The sequence below is a fragment of the Colletotrichum gloeosporioides genome (assembly GCF_011800055.1).
Source record: "Colletotrichum gloeosporioides strain Lc1 chromosome Unknown consensus_6, whole genome shotgun sequence".
Lineage (NCBI taxonomy): Eukaryota > Fungi > Ascomycota > Sordariomycetes > Glomerellales > Glomerellaceae > Colletotrichum > Colletotrichum gloeosporioides.
In genome coordinates this window covers 493,700-512,044 of record NW_025544651.1, presented here as the reverse complement: position 1 = coordinate 512,044, position 18,345 = coordinate 493,700, and the positions used below count along the sequence as shown (strand labels likewise).

At 57.1% G+C, this 18,345-nt stretch overlaps 3 protein-coding genes across 3 annotated transcripts; all 3 read left to right on the top strand.

Annotated features, from left to right (window-relative positions):
* Window positions 1-2,351: 2,351 nt before the first annotated feature.
* Window positions 2,352-4,867, top strand: GCG54_00014551 (Trehalose phosphorylase; the record flags this gene model as incomplete). Its single annotated transcript, XM_045414379.1, has 5 exons — window positions 2,352-2,468; window positions 2,517-2,902; window positions 2,974-3,254; window positions 3,325-3,527; window positions 3,722-4,867. 5 exons carry the CDS (start codon window positions 2,352-2,354, stop codon window positions 4,865-4,867), a joined length of 2,133 nt encoding a protein of 710 aa, XP_045270957.1.
* Window positions 4,868-5,867: 1,000 nt separating this feature from the next.
* On the top strand, window positions 5,868-7,577 carry GCG54_00014550 (uncharacterized protein; the record flags this gene model as incomplete). The annotated part of the gene is made up of 1 exon (XM_045414378.1): window positions 5,868-7,577. One exon carries the CDS (start codon window positions 5,868-5,870, stop codon window positions 7,575-7,577), a length of 1,710 nt encoding a protein of 569 aa, XP_045270956.1.
* Window positions 7,578-10,356: 2,779 nt separating this feature from the next.
* GCG54_00014549 (Flavohemoprotein) lies at window positions 10,357-11,625 on the top strand (the record flags this gene model as incomplete). The annotated part of the gene is made up of 1 exon (XM_045414377.1): window positions 10,357-11,625. One exon carries the CDS (start codon window positions 10,357-10,359, stop codon window positions 11,623-11,625), a length of 1,269 nt encoding a protein of 422 aa, XP_045270955.1.
* Between the last annotated feature and the right edge of the window lie 6,720 nt (window positions 11,626-18,345).

Sequence of the window (18,345 nt, the reverse complement as noted above, 5' to 3'; positions counted from 1 at the left end):
GTTGATTGTGTTCGAATCTTACAGCAGGGTTCTTACTGCAAAGTCCACTGTTAGCCGTAGCACGAATCCACAGATTGGGGTAGAATTGGGGATGGAGAGAAAGAAGCTGCTCAGGAGCCTGGAGGGTGGAAGTGGGCATGAGAAACTATCCTTCATTTAAGAGGCGGGAGACAACTAGGCGAGTGGGCTAATGTCAGTTGATCAGCCACTCGAGATGCCCAGCAGCTTGCGTGTAATCATGTTTGCAGATTGATGAGCGACCAACAGAAGCAAGCAAGGGTTTGCCCTGCATGGCCCTGGAAGCCCAGGGCCCCCACAGTGAAGTGCCTGCTTCCGAGAACCACGTTGCACCGCAGCCCGAGAGCTGCTGGTGTCGTCGCGGAGGGATTTGAACCAAGATAGATGCTGGCGAGGCTAGGTACCAAAGCTAGACCCGGGGTATAGCTCCAGTTTGACCTTAACATGACATGCATGTCAATTCATTCTCCACCTCGGTGTGTTCAGAGAACTTGGGACAGTCTTGACTGATAGTTGACCTTCCCGGTCGGGAAGAAGCTCTCTCAGACGGCCTGCAGGTCAGGCGCGGAGCCGAGTTCATGATGCTGCTTGTCGTATTTTGTGATATCGTATTCTCGAGGAGCATTCGATGCCGGTGCCGCCACGCAGGCCCTGACATATTCGTGTGGTGGTCATCAATCTGGCCTGAAAAAGAGATGGTGGGCTCGAGGGGGCTGCCGGCAGCCGCATTGCGCCGTCCAGGTAAGATTCAGCATGGCACAGGTTGAGATGGGTATGAAGGACCTGAGCAGTAGTCACCGACCGCCTGGTTCTCATGGAGTCGCATCCTCGAGGTGGAGGGTGGACGATGAATGACGGGCCAGTAGGGACTGCTGCCAGGACGTTCCCACCATCCCCAACGGCTGTAAGGATCGAGTAGCATTGCATCTAGAAGAGACTGCATGCTCACCGACAATTCCATTGTGGGTGACCGAGGCCACTTATGTTGAAAGAAAGCAAGCGTGGTGCTCTGACGGGCATGGTGACAATATTGGGATACTGATAACATTGGGGGAACGAGTCCGACGGGGTGCGTCGGATGTAAGGTCGGGTATCCGATACACCGCATGTTGAACACAGGGTCGTGAGACAAGCGGGGAGATTTGGAATTGAGTATGATTGCTTGGTAGGACATGATGCTTGAGAAATTCAAGGTGTTCGTGGCTGAAGTTGAAGCTCACGACAGACGGAGAAGGATTTGGCATGAGGCAGAATGGAAAACACCCAGATGCACAGTGAACGGTAAGCTACGCTGTGGCGGGACACTAAGGCAAGCTGGCGGGGCCGTTGCAGGTGGTGACACCGACGCATCTAATGGAGGGGAAGAGAGGGGAAATGCAGCTTTCATGTCTCACAGTAGAGCTGAGAAGGGCGGAGAAACGGTTTGAAGTTCCCCAACGAGAGCTCCTTCGAAGCCATGTTTAGCCTGGCACATATGGAAGGAGCTGGGTATCTGAACGATGCATTAACGGCTGTAGTTTGGGGAACCGTTAGGCCAGGGACCACGCTGTGCAACCGTGGCTTCCGGCTTAGAGCCCAACGGCATGATTGCAGGATGGATGGACTTTCCTCCATTGCTCTAGTCTTTCTCGCCTGCCCGTGTTATCTACTCGTTTCATTTTCCATCTCAAGGAATTGACCAAGGGTCGTTGGTAGAAAGTAGTCTGACCTCAGTGTGACCTTGCCCGATGTTCAGTTGTAAAAGCTGAAGTGGGGGGCTTCCATGTCACGGTGCCCCGCCCACCCGCCGTTCACGGCCGGCCCCTCTTTTACCGGTACCCGTCCGTGGCGCTACCCCGGTACGTATCTCGCCCGGTAGTAGCTACACCACCGGCCGGGCAAGGAGCTCCTCCCCTACAATCGTTTTTGCGGCCTGGTACTTTCTTCTGCTATGGTTCCTGCCTGTCCAGTAATCAGGCACGGCAGGATCGACTCGTGGTGGTTTCCCGTTCCCTACCACCCATCGTCACTTCCTGAGGCAGCCAGCCACTCGCCTCCTTTGCGGCCTCGCGTGTTCCTGACCTCACACCGGCGTCCGTATTAGCCTGCCTGCTCCCCTGTGCCCCCTGTGTCCCCTACTCCCGTCGTCCTTGACTCGGCAGCCAGGGCAGTTTGGGACACAAAACCCAGCTTGCTCCTCTTCTAGGTCTCCAGCTTGCTTCCATTCTTCCTCCATCACCACTGCTATCAGCTCTACGAAAGGCTTTCAGAGACGCCACTGCTGATATACTCACCTCTTCACCACTCAATTGGCCTCATTTGAATACACACAGAGCAATACGACCGTCGCAATCATGCCAACCGACCACAAGCAGCCGGGTCGCCAGTTCTCGCTGGGCACCTCGGCCCACCGCAAGAGGCAGATGAGCACCATGCACGAGCAGGGCAATGCCTTTGGTCCAGCTTTGACAGTAAGAATCCCACAATCAAGTTCTTTTCCATATCACTCACAGATATAGACCCTCTACTGTGGTATCTCGGCCGTCTTCTCAGACTCTCACACGGCCGTCGTCGCTCTTGCCATCCACGATACCGTCTACCTCATTGACTTCACCGTCAAGCATATCAATCTCGATGACCAGACACAGACGGGCAACGATGCCATTGCAGACTACGTGATCAACACCCTCGAGGGCTATGAGCACGAGAACTTCTCCAAGTTCATCGGTGCAGGTCTCCCCACCACTCTCAAGTACATGAGCCCTACCCTATGCTCCCGCCTCTGGCTCGACCTTGACATTGTCCCCGTTGTCCTCCGCCCCGACGACGAACACAAGGAGCAGAGCTTCTGGGACATCAAGCGAGTCGATGAGCAGGCTGATTCCATGGCCCGCAAGTGCATCATGTAAGTCGCCCATCCTGCATCTACCCCGGTCGCACATCCAGTGGATCCCGTCACTGACAGCCCACCCCCAGGAACTTTGGCCCTTCTCTCGTCCCTCTTCTCCAGGTCGGCTTCCGGGGTATCGTCCAGACTGATGCGGGCTTCCGCGTCCAGCTCAACACCATTCAAAACCACAAGGACACGTGCGGGTCGGCAACATGGGATGCCACCATGCACTATGCCAAGAAGCTTCGCGAGAACAAGATCAAGGTTGCTTTCTTCAGCAGCACTCCCCAGGGAGGTGGCGTGGCCTTGATGCGGCACGCTCTCGTCCGGTTTGCGCGTCTCATTGGCGTCGACCTGACTTGGTATGGTACGTTTTTCCGCCTTGAGACAAGTCGGTTGAGCTGTCAAAAATCGTATGAAACTGACATCATACCCAGTCCCCAAGCCGAGGCCTGGCGTGTTCAGGGTCACCAAGAACATTCACAACATCCTCCAAGGTGTCAGCCATCCTGATCAGCGCATCTCAGACGAAGAGAAGCAGTCCATCATTGACTGGATCACGGACAACGCCAACCGCTACTGGCTGTCCGAGGGCGGTCCCCTGCGTCCTCCTGAAGAGGGCGGTGCCGACGTTGTCATGGTGAGTTCTCCAAACCATCCCCTCCCCCGCGCCCATCTCCAATTCCATACCCCCCCACTCCCTGAGCTACCCCTCCGTGGTGCACTGGAAGTGGGATCATCCCCACAGGAGCTCTGCGTTCGGGTTTGCCCCGCGACTTGACAGGGCGCCGAAGCTTCGGGTCTGAACCTTGACTGACTGGTGTGCTCGCACAGATTGATGACCCGCAAATGCCCGGCTTGATTCCTCTTATCAAGAAGATTACCCCAGACCGACCCGTTCTCTACCGATCCCACATTCAGATCCGCAGCGACCTGACTTCCAAGGCCGGGTCCCCTCAGGAGGACATCTGGAACTTCTTGTGGAGCAACATCCAGTATGCCGACATGTTCATCAGCCATCCGATTCCCATCTTCGTCCCGCACAACGTACCGCGGGAGAAGGTTGTCTACTTCCCAGCCACCACTGATTGGCTTGATGGTCTGAACAAACCTCTCAATAAATGGGATACTGGCTACTACGGCCACATCTATAACAATGCCTGCCGCAACCAGCGCATGACAGAGCTCGAGTGGCCTGCCCGCAAGTACATTGTTCAGGTTGCCCGCTTCGACCCGTCCAAGGGCATTCCTACCGTCATTGACTCCTATGCCGAGTTCCGTCGTATCATGGAGCAGAAGGGCGTCACTGACATCCCTCAGCTCGTTGTCTGCGGCAACGGTTCAGTTGATGACCCCGATGCCAGCCTGATCTACGACCAGACCATGGCCCAGGTCGAGAAGCATTACCCTCATCTCATCAAGGACTGCAGCATTATGCGCCTTGAGCCCAATGACCAGCTGATCAACACAGTTCTTGCGAATGCCCACGTTGTTCTCCAGCTGTCCACCCGCGAGGGCTTCGAGGTCAAGGTCTCGGAGGCCCTTCACGCGGGCCGTCCCGTCATTGCGACTCTGGCTGGCGGCATTCCCCTGCAGGTCAAGGACAAGGTCAACGGCTACCTCGTCGAGCCCGGTGACTACAAGGCAGTCGCCGGCCACCTTGTGGACCTCTTCACGGACGATGAGCTGCACAGAAAGATGAGCTACGAAGCCGAGAACGGTGTCAGCGACGAGGTCGGCACGGTCGGCAATGCCTTGGGTTGGTTCTACTTGGCTGCGAAGTGGGCCGAGGTCGGTGTTAAGCCCGGCCTGCGCGGCGGCGAGAAATGGGTCAACGACATGGCCAGAGAGGAGGCCGGCAAGCCGTACAGGGACGGAGAGAACCGTCTGCCGCGTCACTTTACGCAGAAGAAGGACATCCCGGTTGTTTCTGGCAAGAGCAACGGCGAGAACGGTCAGAACGGTCAGAACGGCCAGTGAAGTGGGTATTTTAGGAACATGTGTGACGAAGCAATGCTTTACAGTTGATGATTCTTATCAAGGAAAAGTGTTTGGGACCTGTTAGACTGCGAGATGATTCTAGAGTAGATTCATTGTCTGTGCCCAAACAATTCGTTATCGTCGTCCTGATTGCCGTCGTCGTCCATCGTCGTCGTCCATCGTCGTCGGCCACCGTCGTCGTCCATCATCGTTGTTCACCGCCCTCATCCATCATTCTCATCCATCATAGTCGCCCATCCTCATCTATCGTCATCGTCTACCGTCCTCATCTATCATTGTCATCGGTTATTGTCGTTCGTCGTCGTCGTCGTCCCTCTATTCCTTTCACTCCTTCTACTACCCTCCTTGGTCGAGTAGCTTAGTAAATGTAGTCGTTCTGGCACAGGGAAGATAGGCAGTCTCAATCGATTTCCCCACTTCGTTTTACCTACCACCTGTTGGTGTTTCGAGTCCGGGTGGCGTTGGGGATGGTGCTGTGGCTCTGGCCGTTGAACGTCGACGGCACAAGACTAGCGCCCGGTTGAAGCTGACCATGCCGGAAACCTCACCACACCCATTTAGGAAGCTGGGCTGTACCTATTCAGGCTGCGGCTAATCCTTCCCAGCGATGATTTTCCACAAGTTCTGAACCTTCGCAGGAGCAAACAAAGGGTCTGGCCGTCTGCAGGATCCAGCCAGGGTGATCCCAGGCTGCAGCAGGTGACAGCCCGCCGGCCGGTTTCCGACGAGTCCACTCGCGCCCCCGGTCGGCCCTCGGATTGCGCAACATCTCGAGTCTCACCGCGAATCAGTCACTCGTGGGACGCCACGCGTCCAGGGTCCTTTTTGCTAGGCTGATCCTCCGGACTGATAGATAAGCCCAAGGACGTAATCTGACGTTTCCCAACGCCGTTTTCCTGTTTTGTTTCTGTTTCTTTTGATTGTTCTGCTTTATTCAACGTCGCTTCATTCCCATCTTGCGCGATACAGGACAACGAAGATGGTGCGGCTTTCAGCAACTGCCATCCTGGCACTCAACCTATCGCCGGCGGTATCGGCATCGGCCTCGGCGCCGGCACCAGCGCAACCTCCGGCGCCGTCAAAGTTCGGCCCGAGCGCGCACCATGCACGCGAAAATGCAGCGCATATCTTCAACGCGGTGCACTCAGCGATGAGGCAGTGGGGCAGCTCGATTCACCACAACGGGCTGGCGGTGATTCCCGCGACGGTGCCGCGGGGCACGATGCTGTTTCACGGGGCGCGGGGGAACTCGACGCCCGAGGGGTTCGAGTGGCTTGCGTTCGAGATGGAGCACTCGGAGGGGTTTGCGAGGAGTTGGAGGGGCGGGGGGAGGCCTGCGCCACGGCCGCCTTCAAAGCCTGGGAATGGGAAGCCGCCGACAGTTTTGGGGGTGGAGGGGGAGGAGGGAGGGCAGAGGAGATTGCGGGATGGGGATGAGAAGAAGCCTGAGAGACCGCCGCTGCCGCCGATGGAGAATATGAGGGGGTACTTCCACACCTACCGCGCGAACCGGGACTTGAAGCTGTTGTACATCGACGGGATGGCGGCGGGCAAGACGGACATGGGCACGCTTGACACGCAGGACTTTTTGCTGCGCGGGGTGGTGGACCAGCCCAAGTTTGGCGAGTTTGAGCGAGCGGGGGACATTTGCGCGCTCGTGAGGTCGTGGGGGCTGGACGGGGTGATTCGGATGGAGATTGGGTTCGAGAGCATCTACTGCGACTTTACCGACGGGCTGGACCTGGTGAGCGTGCTGCGGCGGCCGTGGAGCGAGGACTGGGTGAGCGCCGGGGGCATGCCGATGTTTGAGTGGGCGCGGGCGGTTGGGCAGAGGTATGATGGCATCGGGGGCGGGCGGGTGAGGGTGGGGTTCGGGGGCATGGTGAGCGGGTTGTGGTATCCTGTGAATGTGAGTAACCCGGCGAGAGAGGATATGCCGCGGCTGGGGAGGTTGGAGGAGGGCGTGAGGGAGGCGATGATGGAGCGGGTGAGGGAGAATGCGATGGGGGATAAGGGGGGAGTGGTTGAGTGGCAGGGCGTGGTTGATATGGTGGTGAGCAGGTTCGCGGACCGGATCGGGGCGTTGGCGGAGGAGGGGGAGCATGAGGCTGATGAGGACGGGTTCGTGAGCCAGGTGTTGGTTGTGACGAACAGCTGGCTGATGTTCCCGAGAGATGAGTACGACGTGGAAGTAAAGGGGATGGTTGGGGATGCGAAGGAGAGGTGTGTGAGGCAGTATCTCGCGCCGGCCGAGGTTGTGAGGGACGAGTGGACGGTTGAGGACGGCCTCATCCACGCGGCTGTCGAGACTGTTCTTCAGAGGATATGCGGAGATCTCTACTCAGCTCGGGGTTTATTAGTTGACGCCGCGCCGAAGCTTGAGGCTGCGTTCTCGGCGGAGGCCATGAGCGAAGCCGTCGACGGGGCCGGGGCCGAGCTCGGGAAGGCGGTCGAGAAAGCGCGTGGGGTGGTGAAGGGGTTGAAGGAGTATCTCAACTGGAGCGGGTGGAAGAAGTGCAGGCCTGGCTGTGCGGTGGACGAGGTCTGCTTCGTTGCGATGTGGCCGTTTGGTATGAGGGGGGATCACTACGGTCCGAGCTGTCAGAACCGGACGACGATGGAAGGACGCGGGAGGGGGGCGCGCGGAGGCGATGAGGAGGGGTATTGGGATTGGGAGCCGAGGCCGTGAGAGTTTAGAGGGTTTGGGATGATGGATAGGGCGGTGTGCTTGTTTCTAGAGAGTTTGCAGGACTTCTTCGCGGAATACATCATGATGCCGTTTATGAACTGTCAGCTTAGCTTCTGATTTGACTTGTATGATGATTTCAGAAGCATGATTCATGAAGGCAAGGCACATAAAATACATGTACACGCAATCCAGAATAAGAGGAAAATATTCAAATTACAGCCGCGGTAGTGACGGATGTTATAACTCTCTCTAAGTCAAATCAGAATCACACAGATAACTCAACTACTCCGTATCCGTCCCAATACCGTGGAAGAAGACCTTGATGTGGTCCAACATGAAATACTCCAGGAAACAAACGCACAACCCGAGCACCCTCAGCATGTTGATCGCACAATCCTCACACGGATCCACCGGAGGGCGTGGAGGAGCTGAGGATGTCAGGTCGTGGCATCTCTGGCGATTAAAAATACCGTCTGGAAACTTCTTCCTTCCCATTCGCTTCTTAAACGTTCGTCTTGATATCGACCGCCACGCCCTCCGGAGCACGTCCACGTCTGTGGACCGGCCAGCGCTACAACAACCACTGCACATAGCATCACGTCAAAGGCTTAGCGTACATTCGCAGGGTCCAGCTGCAGCTCATGCAACTAATGGCATGCTCGCAAAATCCATAAAAAGCCCCGTTACATACTTCTATTCCTGGCTCCGCGGAGAACGTCTCCCAGCCGGGGCGGGCCGGGCGATGACATTTTCTCACCTGGGGAACGTGACCACGATGCATGTTTGCATGAGGTAAGCCCCCCCAAGACCACTATTCTGGTCTCGTGGCTCACGCTGTTCCGAAAAGTTCCTCGTTTCCGCGGGGGACGTTATGTCAGCGGCAGCAGTGTGTTTATGGCGCAGTTGAGCGCGTGGCAGGGGGCGGAAAACGGGTTTTGGTTCCAGAGACGATCCAGGAACAGCGCTGCAGCCCGTGGGACTATGACCCAGCGATCGGCTTCCAGGGCTGATGGTGCGGGACTGGCCGCTATGCTGCGCTGTCATCGACGGATGGATGCTTCGCGCGCGGAATGTCGTCCTATCCCACCGGCTGTCATGTTGCCCGCAAAAAGTTTTCACGTCTTTTGGTATCCCCCATGATGAAGATGATTTGGAATGACGCATTTTGCTCCCGAGGAAAACGAATGAAGCTTCTCCGGGAACCTTGTCCATGGGCTACACATGTGCAATGATGCCATGTGCTTCGGGGGGAGGGTTTTTTCCCATGCTGTTCCAGTTCAGCCCTCGTTTGTTGTTTTTTTGTGCGGGAATATCACGCCCGCCTCGGTAACGCGGAACCTTTTTACGTGCGAGAGGATGGCGGCCCAACTGCCCGGGGGCGGGCAGGCGAAAGAAGCGAAAGGCGGATGTTTAACTGAGAATTCCGTTTCAATTTATTGGAGGTGATCAATGTCTTTGCCTTCAGGCGTTACAGGAACACACAGGTAGGTATGTACACACATGCACAGATAACCAGGGTAGAACATACACAACAAGATGGCTTGTCCGAAAGTGTCTGGCGGGAGTGGCGGTGCGACAATTGTCAAATGTTTTAGACTTTCGAAACAACATGTGGGAGAGTCAGAGACAGACCAATTTCGTTCAACGTCCTGGAGGCGAAAGCCGGGCCTGAATAGGGAGCTGAAGCTTGGTGATCCTTCGGTCGCGTGGGTGTCTGGGTGCCATGTGGTGGTTTCGTCGCACCGCCGCGCGCCCTTTGAGTAACAGAACGCTCGAGATCTACTGGCAGCCGATGCAGCAGCTCTTGGTGAGAGCTTCCAAAGACCGCGGCCGACACTAGTTCAAATTATTCTGGCGCCATTTCTCCCGTGAAACTTCCTTGGCTGCTGGCGTTTAGTCTCCCATCGTGCATGGACTCTTACCTCAGACTGCAGCGGCCGTGGGTTCTGTCAGATCTTGCATGACGAATTGCAGCGTTGCAGAATGGCATGTGAAGTCGCAGAATCCCCACAGTAGATCATCAAGGCTTCAAAGTCTTCACAACTGCCGCGCATAAACATCGCTGTACAGACCAAATCACCGCTTCATACCTTGGGATAGCAGACGAAGGCACCAAATCCAGAATGCAACGGCCATCCGTCCCACCAGCGGAAGCCCACTAAGCGTCCCTCCAGGCGGCCGTTCCGCAGAGTCAAGCCGCCACGAGGCGTGCCTGAACAAGGGTGGGCCCGGCCCCGACCGCCGCGGAGATGCACAAACTCTACGACGGTCCGATGTCAGGCCACGGCAAGAGGATGTTACGGAATATCCAGTTTTTTGGTCCCTGTTTCCTCGCGGCACCTTGGCCCATTCTACCCTCCGCGGTTTAGTCTCCGGAGCGGGCAGGTGGAGCTTTCGATCGGGACCACTGAGCGCTCTGATATTTGTCAATTCGGGGCCACGGGGTTGCCATCGTAAGATGCGTAAGATGGATGGTGATGAGTCGTGCAAGCCGATGGGATTTCCGCCTAATGATATAAAGCCAGTTTCCCGGCTTGAAACGATGAAACGGAAATAGAGTGTGTCACCATCCCTCATCAGATTCCAGACAGCCGTCTTCCATACACACACGGACGATAAGAAACATCAGACCGAAGCACTGGCTTCATCATCATACATCACTTATCTCACAACACACCTCTGGTAGATGTCTGCCTTTTCCAAGACGTCTCGTCTCCTGCCACGCCTGGTCCGCCACCAACCCATCATCGATCGAAGCTTTGCAACCTCGTCTGTCAGAATGGGCCTCACGCAACAACAAATCGACATCGTCAAGTCGACGGCACCCGTCCTCAAGGTGCACGGCGAGACCATCACCACCCTGTTCTACAAGGACATGATCGACACCCACCCGGAGCTCAAGAACGTCTTCAGCCTGCGCAACCAGGCCAACGGCGAGCAGCCGCGCGCCCTCGCAAACTCGGTCCTGGCCTACGCCACGTACATTGACGACCTGCCGAAGCTCAAGGGCGCCGTCGAGCGCATCGCCCACAAGCATGCCTCTCTGTACATCCGCCCCGAGCAGTACGACATCGTTGGAACCCACTTGATGAAAGCAATCGGGGAGGTGTTGGGGGATGCGCTCACGCCAGAGATCGCCGACGCGTGGACCGCGGCGTATGCGCAGCTTGCGCAGGTCTTTATCGGTCGCGAGGCCGAGATGTACAGCGAGGCGGGCTCGTGGACCAGCTGGCGCAAGTTCAAGATCATCCGGCGCATCGATGAATCCGACGTTGTCACCAGCTTCTACCTCGCGCCCGTCGACGGCAAGCTGCCGCTGCCCAAGTTCAAGCCCGGCCAGTACATCTCTCTCCAGGTCCCCGTGCCCGAGCTGGGAGGTATTACTCAGCCCCGGCAGTACTCGCTCAGCGACGCGCATACGGGCGAGTACTACCGCATCAGCGTCAAGCGCGAGGCGACGGTACTCGACGGCAGTGCGGAGGACAAGGGCAAGGGTCTGGTCACGGGCTTGATTTCGAACATCCTGCACAAGGACTACCAAGTCGGCGACGAGGTTGAGCTGTCGCATCCCCAGGGCGAGTTCTTCCTCGACGTGACACAGGCCGACAAGACAGACGTGCCGCTGGTTCTCCTGTCCGCCGGCGTCGGCGCCACCCCGCTGATGGCCATCATGGACACCGTGCTCAGCCCCGAGAGCAAGACGCCAAACAGGCCCGTCAAGTGGGTGCACACGGCGCGGAACAGCTCCAGCTTGGTCTTTGCGAAGCACGTCCGGGACCTGACCCGTCAAAAGGAGAACGTCAGCGCTCACATCTTCCTGAACGAGGTCAAGGAGGGGGATCAGAAGGGTCACCATTACGATTTCCACGAGCACCTCAATCTGGCAAAGCTGCCTACCGAAGAGCTTGGCCTGGCGGACAAGAGGACCGAGTACTTTGTCTGCGGGCCGAAGGAATGGATGCTCAAGGTGAGAGATGCGCTCGAGGGCATGGGTGTCGAGAGGGAGAGGGTCAAGCTGGAGCTGTTTGCGACCGGTGACGTCGCCTGAAGTTGAGGCTGCGATGATTTGAGTATTGAGTCAGACAGGATGAAAAGTTCCGTGACGGGGATCTTGCGAGGGATGAAGCGTTGGCGGGGCGGTGGTCTTGTTCGAACATTGTTCGTTTTTCCCATGTTGGCGCGCGCCTTGCTTTGGATGTACAGATAGACAGATACCTCTCTCGAATTTTGGAACTTTAATTTTTGACAGATTTTAGAGAGCTTCCCTTGTTGGAGACCTCGTATAAGTGACGAAAGAAAAGGGTTGACCGTTGGTTACTTTTTTGTCTTGTGGTGGTCGTTTTTGTTTGGGTGCCTGGCGCTCTCTCCCTCGGTTGAGCGCAGTGTTGGAGTTGACGTTTTCTTTTTCCCCAGCCTGGCTGTTTCGGGGCGATGAGTTCTTTGGGCGCTGAAAATTTTCTCTCACGTTAGAAAATTTTTCACGATCGAGCGCTCAGGCTTGCCTCGGAGGCTTCTAGATGCGAGATCGAACCCTGTCGTGTTGCGTGTAGATGAGATGGCTGAAGAATGAAGTTGTGTTCGAGTGGGAGCGCGGGATGAGACGAGACCGCAAGACGGGCTGGTTCAACGCTCGTCGTTCGTCCCATCAAACGGCGCCACATGGAGAACAGCGTCCATCCTTGAGTATTAGTATGGCTCAGTATAAGACGGCCAAGATACTCGTTCGTGCCAACTGTCTTAATAACGGCCAGTTAATGGTGTTTGGCAGTTAGGTGGCCGTTGGACGGCTGGCTCCTCAGGGTATCAGCCGCTGCCGGGCGGGCGAGGAGGAGGATGCAAAGGAATGGGGGTGGGCGCTGGCTCAGGAAGACGGTTCGAGGGCGGGAGTGTGGCCAAAAATAAACTGGGTAAGGTGACACGAGGGGGAGAAATCGTATCACTCGTCGAAAAGAACGTTGCTTATTCTTAGAGCTAGGCGAACGTAGCCAACGACCAGAGAGACACTTGGCTTTGGACGAGCGAATCGTGCATTTTGTGACGACGATTTCTGGGACCAGGCGATCAGGTACGGCGGACGGCTTCTGGTTGCCTCTTTCCCCGGCGGACGGGGGATGCGGTTCGGTTTCCGGCAGGGCAGAGGAGGGAGAAGCAGGGAGGGCGTGCAGGATGAGGCTGCTCCAGATCCTCGATCGTCATCGACGCGTACCTTAGGGTGCGGGTGCGGATGCGGATGCAAGATTCAGGCCCCCCCCATCCGGTTGGGCGTCGTCCGCGATTCCGGGAAAGAGGCCAGCTCCATCGAGCTGGGCCGTCGAATGTGAGATGCGACGAAAGCCAGGGCAGTGGCAGGGCAGGGGCGAGAGGTGAGTTGTGAGTTGTGATGGACCCAAGGCCGAGGTGATGGTGTTGAAGTCGGGAATTTGGGAATTTGTTGGGTCAATAAATTGCTGGATGGATCGGCCCAGGGGTTCACCTGTGCTGCTGCTCATCATGTGCCCGAGGCAGGTGCACCCTCGTGCCTTGCCATGAAAGTGCCTGCCTCTGCTGCGAGGAGGTCTGCTTCGGCCGTGATTGGTGAGACCACGTGCCCGGGGACCCGGAGCGCCGATGTGCCGGCCTTGCGCTACCCGGAAAGAGGAAAGGGCGAGGCGATCCCAGGCCGCCACCGTACCGCCTTCCGGGACGGGATCAAGCTGATCGGACGGGGGGAGGCAGGAGCGAGCACGGAGCACCGGGCAGGTGCACCTGGTGTTGCGAGGGAAGGTAAGTAGGTGCGCCTGGTAAACTATTCGTTCGGGCAGGTGCACTCCCGCGGCAGAGCGAAGGAGCACAACAGAACAAGGCAGGTGCGAGTGAATGATTGCTTGATTTTCTTGGGCAGGTAGGTGCGGTGCAGTGTCCCGCTTTCCTTCCTTCCTTCCCGGCCGAGGTGAGCACTGAGATGTGAGGCAGGCGGGGGGCCCCGATCCCGTTCCGCCCGCCCCTTCCCCGGTCTGTCGCATTGATGAATCGTGTTTGCTTGCTTGCTTCCTTCCTCCTCAACTGCCCTGCCTCATCGCATCGTCTCTTCCACGTACTTCGCACTCTCCCTTTGTCATATTTTCCACTTCTTTTGTTTGTTTGGTACCGAGCGATTCCTCCCGTCGTTTCTTCATCGCCCATATCCCGGTCGCTTGGGCTTTCTTTCCTTGCAGCAAACAGGGGCCGCCTCGACATGCAGCTGCTCGACCAGCATCAGCACCCAGCGTCCCGCAGTACCGTACCATCAGCTGCAGCAACAAGGGCTGCAGGGCTTGCGGAACAGGGGACCTTCGACCCGGGCGCTGCGAGTCCCATCGATCTGGAACCTCCAAACTTTCTTCTCGACCCTTTGCTTCTTCTTCGACCTCACACTCCTCTTTCGATCCAGTCGAGGCCCATTTCGCGACATGGCAGTCCTGGCCGCCCGCATCCTTCTCCCTCGCGCATCTCGCAGAGATTTGCACGCTACGGCCTCAACGGCATCGCCGCCCTTCTGCTTCGTCATATCTGACATCGCGCCTCCTCCCCCCAACCGTCGATTGCCCCGAGGACCCTCGCCCAAGCATCGTCCAGGCATTACCCACGCAATGACACTGCGTCGCCGGAACACCTCCGGAATACACTGAATCCCTGCTCGGTCATGTCTTGCTCGGCCACGATCCTCGCCCATCATCGTCATTCCAGGGGCTAGGAAAACGACAGAAATCACAAGAGATAGACGAGACGGCCAGACTTCTGGAAGAGTCACCGGCATTCCTCGTTACCCTCCCATCATCTGCCGTCCCCTGTCAACCTGCTCTGAATGGCAATCATGGAATGCCGGTACTCAAACTCTATCCGCCCATCATCTCATCACCCTCCATCACCGGGGGGGAATTCGCCGACCGACCCAGACTGGGATTGGTCTGGATCGTGCTGCGCTGATATTTACACGCCAGCCGGAGGGCTGGTGGATGAATGGTGGTGGATCCGGGAGTGCCCTCTCATGACCGGCTGCCCAACCGACCCCTCGCGTTTTTCGTCATATCTGGAATCACGGCTTCGTGGCCGGCTGGCGGGCGCGTTCTCCTCCTCCTGCGGGTTGCGTTGCCCAACATCGCCGAACCGCCGTCGAGCCCGACGCTGGAGACTGCCCAGCCCAGCCCAGCCCAGTCGCCAGCTTCCCCACGGACGCAGCCATTCAGCTGTCAATCCCGGCTACTGGTTGCTAGCATGCACCGAGCCGCTGTCAATCGCCGCCCGCGATGCTCGTTTGGGTGCATCCCCCGTCTATATTGCCCGTCGCCGTCAATATCGTTCCCTCCATGTCGCAGTGCAGCACTTCAGCGGTTTCCGCCTGTGCCGGGGTTGAAGAATCGAGCCATGGATCAAGAGTCGCAAAATCGATAGACAAAAGCCAAGTCCGAAAGGGAGGGCTGCTGTCACGACTGCAACGCAACACAACCTCACGCACGCAGCCCACCTTGCATCCTGTCACTGTACTGTCACTTAGATGGACTGCCACACACATGCACATCATCCTGCGGTGCCCAGCTGAACCTGTCAAAATGTTAAATTTTCCCTGAGTCGTGTTTGAGCGACACCGGGTCGCATGATCTGATGCTCATTCCGTTGCCTCTCTGTGGCCATTCCGTGGGACGGCCCGCATTTGCGCCCTGCTTGGCTGCGACGCTGCTCTGTTATGGTCGGTCCTTCAACAATCACTATGCAGCAATTGTGCAGCTCCCGGATTCCCAGGTCAACCAGGCCCATCATTAGCATACGGCCGCTTCTTCATATCGTCGCTCGCAATTCGGGACTCGCAAAACAAAGGCTCTGCCTCGTTCAAAGAGATGTCGAACGACATGCACCGATCAAAGGCGTCATGCCCCAGATGGACACACTGCTCAACGTCACCCGGTGTTACACGACGCCGAACATGAACAGGTCCCGCTGCGATGCGGTCGGCGTCGGTCGGTGCAGAGACCAGCTTCCGGCGCGGCTTTCAGGGGCTGCCACGAGTCCGGGTCTGGGCGACGCGGACACTTCCGCCAGTCCCATCTTGTACGACGCGACTGGGTTCTCGTACCTTTTCTCGGTAGTCCTTCGAGTAAAGACCGCACGCAAAAATGTCTCTCCATCAGGAGCCGTAAGAGCCAATGTCAAACGACGACTCCCAAAGCCAGCATCGCCGAATCGTCTGCCTACCCCCATCGAGCCAACTTGCAAGGATTCAACGACACACACCGAATCCTGCTACAGCCTAGCCATCAACCTCTTCAGCCTGTCGTCATACTATTCAAGCCATCAGGTCGTGCAGCCTTCTGACGTCCGGATTTGAAGATGGTCCCGCGGGTGCCAGGCCGCCAGGGTCTGCCTTGAGGGGTAGCGGCGTGAATCCCCCCCTGTTAGCTCTTAGCCACATCGCGTCCTCAGCTTCTCGAGACATGGCGCTAGATCTGCAGGCTTCCCAATCCGGCATCACGTCAATGGAATGCACGTTACTCATCTCGACGGCGTTTCAACCGACTCTTTTCTCGCGCAGCCATCATCGACTTCTCTCACCTCTTGACACTCCTTCACGCCCGCCAATGCTCGCCAGATGCGCTTGCTTGGTCTTCCCGCGCGACAAAGAGACGGCGCCTTCCTGCCATACTCTCGGCCGTATCCTTATCGATCTAACCTACTCGAACCCACAACGGGCCCTATTCAACGGCCATTCGGTGCATGGTTCCCTCCTAGCTCAAGGCCACCCAGCACCATGACCGCCTAATTGTGCACGACATTGCTTTTCCTCCGATGAAGATGCTGTCACCAGGCCTCTCATTCGCCATAGTCGGGGACGGCTCTGCTCGTGCTATTCCCGACTTCGCCGGGTGATCTGGTCAGGGCAGGCAGATTCGCCTCGTCGGAACCTCCTCACCCTCACTCGCCTTAGGCTGGTCTCACCTGGGATCATTCCAAGATGTGACCAACTTTCCAACCCAGGAGGGATCGAAGAGCGAGACTTATCACATTTTATCACTGTCGCATCTTGGGGCAGAAAATACTGGGTAAGGGTACCCTGGCAGGACCGGCCTGTCGGTTCCAACATGGCCCGGGAGAGATTTGTGCAAACAACGCCAGGAAGCATCCAGCAAACACCTTCAACGTCTCCCGCCTCCCATATTCGCAATTTGGCAAGCAAACATCGCGAACCTCAAAAGTGGCTGTGCGGACGGGTGAGGTCCGCAACCACGTATTATCCGACCTAATGTTGACCAAATCCATGGCTTCTTCGCCGTTAGGCTTGTCCGACCCATTATCAATCTTAGAATCATCACTTCTAGATATTGTCGAGTCTGGACTGTTCTACTCCCAGGTACTGTATCTCTATTAGCTCCAATTCGAGTCCAGCGGCGGCCGCGGAGACTAAGAGGGTCCATCTGGGGGCCCTACGGCAGGCTGGTCAACGTCCCAAAGACTTTGCTTAGGAGGACAGCGGATGGCTCAATGGCAGTGGGAGAGGCGGCCGGCCTTCACCGTTATCTCTGCCATCCCGGGTCCGCTGACGCGAGGCGTCCCTCTCATACCTCGGTCTCGAGGCTAGTTGCTGAGTCTTTGAATCGACAGGGTCGCACGGCATCGAAGTCGCACCGTTTCTCCACGACAAGCGGTAGACGCGGAGGCCAGCGAGAAGCCGTCGTGCATGATCACCAAACCTGGCTTTACCAGCCGGGTCTTGGCATTCAATCATCACCCGTGGCTGCTGCTCTCTGCAGCCACTTCTGCATACCCGATGGCCCCCTGTCGACCACTGCCCCCCAGGGCCATACCGCACGGTGGTGGGGAAGAGCTTGGGGGGCCCCAAGCAGTGGGTGGTTAGAGGGTCAAACAGACGCCACGCCTCGCGGATGTGAGCCGTCATGATGAAGAAGCCTTTCACATCTTTTCTCTCTTCTGACGTCCTTTCTTTGTCGTTTGCTGTGCCTCATCAGTCCAATCTCTCTGTTCAAACTTCGTTTTTCGAGGTTTCATCTGCTTCACAACCAGGACCCTGGTGGATCTCCCGGCCCCTTGCAACTTACCCTTGAACATCTCAGTTCAGACCCCAGGGCATGCTTGAAGCACAGACTCGGAGGCAGCGCGACGTATTCCTGAGCTAGTGATTTTTTTCTTCTTTCAGGCATCGTCCTTCATCCCATGGCAATGGGGTTCGATCGGAGAAAGTCACGAAGGCCTGTACCAGTGTGCTGGGCCTCCGGGGAGGTGCCCATTGGCCGTCCGTCAAGCAAGCGTACTTGATGACCCCCCCTTTGCAGTACACCCCGTTCACAGACCAGTCCATGGTCCCGGGGAGGTTAGCTCAGATACCATCCCGTCCAAGTCCGATGAGCAAGGCCCAACATCCTCGTCCACTCTGTTCCCATGTTTTACCGTGGCGTCCACGGCTAGTCGACGTTGTCCAATGGCAGCGGCCCGACGCCCATATGCTTTTTCGAGCGGGCTATAGTCGAGGCGAGGAATGGATCAACCTGTGTTTGTCGATGTCAGTTGGTACTTCTCTCCTACCTTAGCTTACACATCTTACACGCGGTACACCTCTCCCCTGCCCACACTCTGCAGCCTGCGTTCATGTAAAAGCTCTTGTCTCATTGCCCAGGGATCCCTCCCACTTTGCTTTACTCGAATGGACCCAGAGCTATTTGACTAAACACCGCCCCCCGACTCTGGAATCCTCGCAATTTGCTCTTGTTTTGCCAACGCCGAACGAACCATGGCAGTGACA